Below are 8,723 nucleotides of genomic sequence, written 5' to 3' on the forward strand. Positions count from 1 at the left end.
GATGTAATGCATAATCACTGGGAAAATTCACTGGGAAAGTTCTCTGTCAGTAATATGTGGCAACCAAATGCGCTCTGCACATGGATACTTTGTATGTAGCAAAACCTTCCATTCTATGCCTGTGAGAAACGTTCCGAATGTATCACAGTGTGTATTTCAATGTGTAGCCCTTTGTTCTTTAAGGAGGGGAGTATAAAAAACTGAAGTCTAATCACGCCCTCCTCGTTCAGAATTGCCTATCTCTAATATGCTCTGGACCTTGCGCAAATAAACTTCTCTGCTAACCCCTCTGGAATTCGTAAGAGTTCTTTCGTTTTCCACAAGAGAATGACTGAGTGCAAGGAGTCCTGACCCAGGAAAGACCACAACTGGAGCACAACATGAAGTTGTGCAAAGCTCTCCTAGCCACAACTGCCACCTGTTCCACAATAAATGCCTCCTCCACAGAATGTGCAGATCTGAGGTTACTTGAAATTGTGGTGTGATAATAGAGGGGTCTTACCTGTTCCTTCCACTTCTTAAGTTCAGCAACTTTCTTTGCTCTCAAACTTTCATAAATGTTATTAGCAGCCCATGAGACAGATTTATCTTGATCAGCTGAAAACACCACCTCATAGTTCACCAAGTGATCTGCTGTTATTTCACCACCTTCAGTGGGCATATCTTCTGCTTCCACAGATTCTAAAAGGTGAAATCAGGACAATAGTGTATTTTATGATAGTTCAGCTAGAACATAGCTTTATTGGAAATGAATTAAGGTTGTCAAATAGCAATTTTTAATGGGCCATCAGAACCTATCATCTCTGTTGTGTTCATTAATACCATAGATCTAGGGAAATATAGCGATTACATTAAATAATAATGATAACCACTATTATTAGAAGATTGCACAGACTAACTACAAACAGTAGCAAGACAGAGTAGCAATAATGGTGCATTGGAAGATTTGCAAAAAAAATACCATTTGTTTGAAAGCAAGAACTGGTGAAACCATAAAATAGAGTAATAAAAATGAAGATGCTAACGTGCTCTGGGACTTTGGAATTCAAACAGATAGGCATCTGCCACATGACATGCCAGATTTAACAATTTTCAATAAGAAAGACAAAAAAGTCTGGGTGGTGAATGTGGCAGCAGCTGGAGACAACAGAATAGAAGAAAAGGAACGGGAGAAGATAACAAAATACAAAGACCTGCAAATATAAATAGAACAACTGTGGCAAAAGAAAGCAAAAATAGTACCAATAGTAATAGGTGCCTTGGTACAAAGTCAAAACAACTGGAGCACTACTCAAACACCATTGGCATTGGCAAATTCGCCATCAATCAATAGCAAATTTACTTTACTTTACTTTACTTTACTTTACTTTACTTTACCTTACCTTACCTTACCTTACCTTACCTTACCTTACCTTATCTTATCTTACCTTACCTTACCTTACCTTACCTTATCTTACCTTACCTTACCTTACTTTACTTTACTTCAAACAGCTTACATCTTGTGAGGAAATCTCTAACACCACAAAATATCAACATTTGCAGACAATGTGGATAACAACAGGCCTGCCAAGGGCTGTAAAAAACTAAGTCTTAAGAACAAATGCACACAAAGCCAGAACTGGGGAGACAACAACAGACAGCAAATAATGCCTCTACAAAGAAGCTGAAAAAACAGCATTTGGTTAGCTGCTGCAAGAAGATTGTACAAAATTGCCTACAAACAACAAAGTAGCAACAAGAGTGCATTGGAAGATCTGCAAGAAATACCATTTATCAACAAGAAAAAACTGGATGGGACCATAAAATAGAGAACGTAATAGAAAATGAAGCAGCTAAAGTGCTGATGCAAAAAATGAATTAAGCATCTCTGTTTTCTCTCTACTGCCTATAACTTCCTTGCCGTCTTCTCTCTTTAGTGGACCATTGTTTTCTTGACTTTTTTGTTATTTATATTTTTGTTATTTAAACAAACAGGCACCTACCACATACATTCCAACTTAGCAACTGTCAATAAAAAAGAGTCTGGATAGTGGATGTGGCAGTACCCAAAGACAGCAGTAGAGAAAAGAAATTGGAAAAAATCAGAAAATAAGGCTGCCGATGAGACGGGTGGAAAAAGCCGGGGCTCTGGCTTCTCAGCCTGATTTTGCTTTGCCCGGTGATCCTAAAGGGTTGGAAATTTGCCCTGAAGGGGCAATGAAGAAGGAGGGATACTTCAGGAGCCCGGACCAGACGGCGGTCTGTCTGAGCAGACTGAATAAACCCTCTGAAAGGACAGAGGAAAGGCTGCTTGTTGCCAGCCAGAAGGAAAGCGAGGAGCCGCGGTGCTCTACCAAACAGCTGATTGTCAACAGCGTGCTGAAACTGGGTGAGCCAGTGCTTTTTCCTTTTCCTTTTGGACTAAAAACATTGAGCCCCTGACTGGAAAGAACTAAAAAGTAAAGACCCCAGAAGGATTAAGATCTAAAGGTGGCAAGCAATTACAAAAGGGGAAGATATTTAAGGAATATAAAAAACTTCTAAAAATTGAACTCAGATTGATTCAAAGAAGGACTACTTAATCTACAAGAGGTGGAAAAAATTTCTAGATATAACCTCAAGGGTAAATAATTTATAAAGAACTTTAAAAGAAAAACTTTGTAAGAATTTTTAAAAATCAGACATTGATAAAATAGTGCATGAGGACTTCTAGTGGCGAAAGAAGAAATTACAGTATTATTAAATACTAAAAGAATCTGAAAATATTTGACCCTGAGTCAACACCTGGTGTAAACAAAGTGCCATGGTGTGAGTCTATAATGGAAAAGACTTCTCATAACTGTATTTATTGACTCTGGATATAACTAAAACAGGAACTATTTGGAGATAGTGAACGCTTTACATCTGAGACCCGGCTGGAGGAATTGGATTTGGCCTAAAGTAGTTGGCTCATTCTTTTTGGTTGGATTTTAGCCTAAGATAGTTGATTTTCTTTTTTCTTTTTTCTTTTTGCCTGCTCTATTTTGTCTTTTTCCTTGTGATACTGGATTTAGCCTAAAGTAGTTGGCTCCTTTTGGATTTTACCCTAAGACTGTTGGCTGAAAAATGAGTACATCAAACATCACCAGACTTATGAAGAAGACTTCCTCTGCACCCTTTGTTGGAACACCTAGCCCAACAACCCTGGGATCTATTGAAACAATGTTGCAGCATGAGAAAATAAGCACTGCCCAAAATGAAATGCATTGATTCAATGCAATTCAATCAAGAGTCAATGCAAAAAAATAATGAAGAGACAAAAAACAATTTTGATAAATTAAGCAAAGAAATTTTGGATATAAAGGCACAATTTGAAGTTCACCATCAAATGATTGCTAAAAGTGAACAAAGAATTCAGAAAATGAAAATAAATCAGAGGATATTGCAAGAAAATGAAAAATTAGAACAAGCAAACCAAAATCTAGAAGGCGCGCTGGCGATCCTAGAAATGGAGAAGACGGAACACTATTTGAGATTTCAAAATATCCCTGAAGATAGAGAAGAAAATATAGCAGTTGTGATAATTAAGCTTCTGGCAGAGGTTTTGAAAGCAGACAGAGCAGAGATGCAAATGGAGATAGATGAAATATTTCAAACAAATTCAAGTTACACAAGGAAATATAAACTTCCTAGAGAAGTACACATGAGATTCATAAAGAAAACAACAAGAGATGAAGTATTGAGAAAAGTGAGAGATGAGCCATTACAATATAAAAATAAAGAAAATAGTGATCTTAAAGCAGATACCCAAGAGAGTAAGAGATACTCAAAGAAATTATCATTTTTTAACTACAAAGCTGATTGCAAAAGGCATACATTTTAGATGGTTAATGTCAGAAGGGATTTTAATCAACTGGAATAATACAAGATATTGACTGGATTCAATCTGGAAAGCAGAAGACTTTGATGTAAGAAACAGCAGTCTTAGATGAAGGAGGGCAACATCGGCAAGAGGAGAGAAAAGAACAGAAACAAATGGAAGAGACAATTGAAAAAATAACTACACAAACAAAAGAACAGAAAGAGAAATCTGAACAAGAGAGTGAAGGAACTGCCAGAGAACAGGAGACCATGAGATCGACTAGACCAGGGGTAGGCAACCTTGGCTCTTTTATGACTCATGGACTTCAACTCCCAGAATTCCTGAGCCAGCCATGCTGAGGGGAAAGGGAGAGTTTCCAAGCTGAGCCATGGTGGCTCAGGAATTCTGGGAGTTGAAGTCCACGAGTCATAAAAGAGCCAAGGTTGCCTACCCTTGGACTAGACCTAAATATAAATAACGGAAATGGAGAAAGAAAATGGAATTTTTTCAGTGAATATAAATGGACTAAATTCCCCATAAAAAAGAAACAAAATTTTCAGGAAACTACAGAAATTATATATATATATATATAATTTGTTTGCAGGAACACATATTAAAAAATAACATCACAAACTGTTGGAACACCCCAAAATTGGGAAACTTTATTATGCATCAGCGCATCAGAAAAAAAGAGGTGTTGCTGTATATATTAAAGAGACAATAGATTCTAAAATGGTTTACTCAGATGAAGAAGAAAGAATTGTGAGGGTAGAAATATATTTACATCAAAAACAAACATTGCTAGTAGTAATCTATGAACCAAATAATAACCAGGAAGAATTTTACCAAAGCCTCCATAGAAAAATAATAGAAATGGAGTATCAAAATATTTGTTTAGTAGGAGACTTTAATGCGATAGTAGATGGGACAATTGACTATAACAGTAGTAAAACAGGGAAAACTGGAAGAAGAAGATTAAGACATTTTTAATATGATAGAAGAAATTGGAATACAAGATGTTTGGAGAGAAATTAATCCAGAAAAACTACAATATACTTTTTATTCAAATAGTCAAAAATCCTGGTCAAGAATTGATATGATTTGGATGACATCTAAATTGAGGATGAATATACAGGAAATTGAGATAGAACTAGGTACATGGGCAGACTATAACCCTTTAAAAGTGAAATAGAGAGGAATACAAAAAAGACCAAGATGAACTTTGAATCAATCTATATTAAAAGAAAGAGAATTTATAGAATTAGCAAAAAAAGAAATGGAGTTTTTCTTTAGAGAAAACAAAAAAGAAGATATAACATTACAAAATGTATGGGACACAGCCAAAGCATATTTTAGAGGTATACATGGCAATATGTACTACTAAAAGAGAGCAATATGTACTACTAAAAGAAAAATGTGGAAAGTTAGAATCAGAACTACAAAAAAACAGAAAAAGACTTTGAAAAGAGAAATGGAAACAATAAAACACAAACTAAATCTGTTGGATTCAGAAAAATTGGCACAGCAGATAAAAAGAGCAAAACATTTTTTTTGAAAATGCAAATAAACCAGGAAGACGGTTAGCTTATAAACTTAAAAAACAGGAGAAGAAAATGATATATAATTTAGTAGATGAAAAAGGCTGTCTACAATTTAAAAATGAAGAAATAAAAAAGAGAATTAAGGAATATTACAAGAAACTGTATGATATAGAAGAAACTCTAAGAGAGAGAGCAATCCAATATCTAGAAGAAAATAATCTTCCAAAAATTCCAGAAACATTTAAGACTATGTTAGAGGAAAAAATCACAATGATGGAAATAACAGAGGCCATAAGAGAAAAAAAATGAGAAAACACCAGAGCCAGATGAATTACCAGCGGAGTTACATAAAACCCTACAAGATATACTAAGTGAACCATTGAAAGACGTTTGTAATGAACTTTTGTTGGAAGGCTAAACTCCCAACCACATGGATGGAAGCAAATATTACTTTAATACCAAAAGAAGATTCAGATTTGACACAGATAAAAAAACTATAGACTGATATTGTTACTGAATGTGAATTATAAAATTTTTATTTCAATAATGGCAGAGAGACTGAAAAAATACCTAATTGAATTTATACATCCAGACCAAAATGGACTTTTACCAAAGAGACAAATTAAAAATAATTTAAGGGTGATAATGGTCGTATTAGAATATTATGAACTACATCCAGGGAAACAACTGGCACTAATATTCCTAGATGCTCAAAAGGTATTTGATAATGTTTCCTGGCAATTTATGACTCAACAATTACAAATAATAGACTTTGGACAAAACTTTATAAATGTGATTAAAACAATATATAACAAACAAACAGTGAAAGTGATTGTAAATGGAGACTATACAGAGAACTTTGAGATAAGAAAAGGTACAAGGCAAGGATGTCCACTATCTCCATTGTTATTCATTTTCACTCTGGAAGTTTTAAATAGAAATATTAGACAAGATACAGAAATTAAAGGACTGGAAATAAAAGGCGAAAGATATAAATTACAAACATTTGCTGATGATTTGGCATATATCTTAGAAGAACCTTTGGAGATGATTCCTAAATTACTGGGAAAGGTAGAACAATATGGAGAAATGGCAGGACTGAAAATAAATAGAGAAAAAACTAAAGAAATAGTTAAAAATCTTACAAATAAACAAAAAAACAAATGTCAGAAAAAACAGAATTATAGATAGTTAAAAAGGTTAAATATTTGGGTATACATTTAACAGCAAGATGTTCAACGATAAAAGAAGATAATTATACAAAATTATTGAATCAAATAAAACTGGATTTGGAAAAATGGAAAAATTTGCAATTGTCAATACTAGGAAGAATTGCTACATTGAAAATGAATGTATTGCCAAAAATCTTATTTTTATTTCAAACAATACACATAAAACTTGAGAATTTTTTTTTCCAAGATTTAAATTCACTAATTTTGAAATTTGTTTGGCAAGGAAAGAAAGCTAGAATTAAGATGAAAACGTTACAAGATGCTAAGGAAAATGGAGGATTTGGTTTACCGGAGTGGGGTTTGTACTATCTGTATTAACATGGTTAAAAGAATGGATAACTCTTAGAAATAAAAGGTTGTTATATCTGGAGGGGCATGATTTACAGTTGGGGTGGCACGCCTTTTTATGGTATGGGAAAAATAAAATTCATAAATATTTCCAAAACCATTATATAAGAAATGCATTATTAATAGTATGGGAGAAAATAAAAAGTAAAATATATTTGAAAATTCCAGGGTGGTTGTCAACTATGGAAGCATTTGTACACCCAAATTTGGTGGACTTTGAAAAAATCTGGACATATAGTGATATTCTAAATTCTGAAGGGAATTTAAAATCTAAACAAGAAATGGAAAACTAGAGCATCAACTTGTCATGGTGGGCACATTTACAAATGCAAACTAGATAGGAAAAAGATGTTAAACTGTATGGATTTTATAAAGAACAAACGGCATTTGATAAGACTTTGTTAACTTCAGATGAGAAATTAATTAAGAAAATGTATAATTTTTTATTAACTTTGGAAATGGAAAGCGAACAAGTTAAAGAAACAATGATAAGATGTGCGAAATTTTTGGATATAATATAGAATTAGAAAAATGGCAAAATTTATGGGAAAGAAATTATAAACTGACAATGTCAACTTCTTATAAAGAAAATTCATATAAAATGTTTTATAGATGGCACTTGCCACCAGCAAGATTAGCAAAAATGTTTAAAAATATGTCAGCTAGATGTTGGAAATGTAAACATAAGTCAGGCACGTATTATCATGTTTGGTGGGCATGTAATAAAGTAAAGAATTATTGGAAAAAGATACATACTTGGTTAGAAAAGATGTTGGGAGAACATGTAGATTTTAAACCTGAACTTTTTTTATTAGGTATAATGCCAGAAAAGACTAACAAACAAAGCTTATATTTGATTTTGCACGTCACAACAGCGACAAGAATAATATTTGCGCACTGTTGAAAAATGAAGGAATACCATCAGATGAAAAAATAATTTAAAAAATACTAGAATGCGCAGAGATGGACAGATTGACTATGAGACTGAAAGAAAAAGAAGAAACAGAATATTATCAAACTTGGGACTTATTTTACCAATGGCTAAAGGAAAGAATAAAGGATTAGGAATTAAATATGTATTAGCGAATCTAAACTCAGACAACACAGTAGTTGAAAAATTATTATTGTATGTATGGAAAAAAGTAATAAAATCTTATATATATAAAAAAGAATTAAACCTTGAGAAAGATAGAATCATTGGGGGGGGAGGAATAAATCAGAAAATACAAAGACCTTCAAACAGAAATAGAATAACCTTGGCAAAAGAAAGCAAAGGTAGTCATAGGGCTTTGAGTACAATCCTAAAACAACGGGGGCACCATTTGAATATTGCCATTAACAAAATCTCCATCACTCAATTGTAAAAGGCAGCTTTACTTAGTGCAGTTTACATCCAGTAACAATACTTTTAATACATCAAATATCAACATCTCACTTTCCTAGGCCCTGGGGGAGGACTTGACAGGGGTATAAAAATGCCCAAACCTGTCTAAACATCTGACTGACTATGCAATAAACCATAACAATAATTAACAATTATCACTAAGAAAGACAAAGAAAAAAGTCTGGATAATACAGGTGAGACTCGAAAAATTAGAATATCGTGCAAAAGTTCATTTATTTCAGTAATGCAACTTAAAAGGTGAACCTAATATATGAGATAGACTCATTACATGCAAAGCAAGATAGTTCAAGCCGTGATGTGTCATAACTCTGATGATTATGGCTTACAGCTCATGAAAACCCCAAATCCACAATCTCAGAAAATTAGAATATTACATG

At 33.6% G+C, this 8,723-nt stretch overlaps 1 protein-coding gene across 1 annotated transcript in view; it reads right to left on the bottom strand.

Annotated features, from left to right (window-relative positions):
- Positions 1 to 8,723, bottom strand: part of IGFBP1 (insulin like growth factor binding protein 1) — a 32,822-nt gene that overhangs the window by 20,259 nt on the left and 3,840 nt on the right. The window contains exon 2 of the mRNA XM_015824572.1: positions 503 to 681. Coding sequence (XP_015680058.1) covers positions 503 to 681 — 179 coding nt within the window. The remainder of the gene's footprint in view (positions 1 to 502; positions 682 to 8,723) is intronic.

Source organism: Protobothrops mucrosquamatus, unplaced genomic scaffold, assembly GCF_001527695.2.
Source record: "Protobothrops mucrosquamatus isolate PMUCROS unplaced genomic scaffold, P.Mucros_1.0 scaffold_192, whole genome shotgun sequence".
Taxonomy (NCBI): Eukaryota; Metazoa; Chordata; class Lepidosauria; order Squamata; family Viperidae; genus Protobothrops; species Protobothrops mucrosquamatus.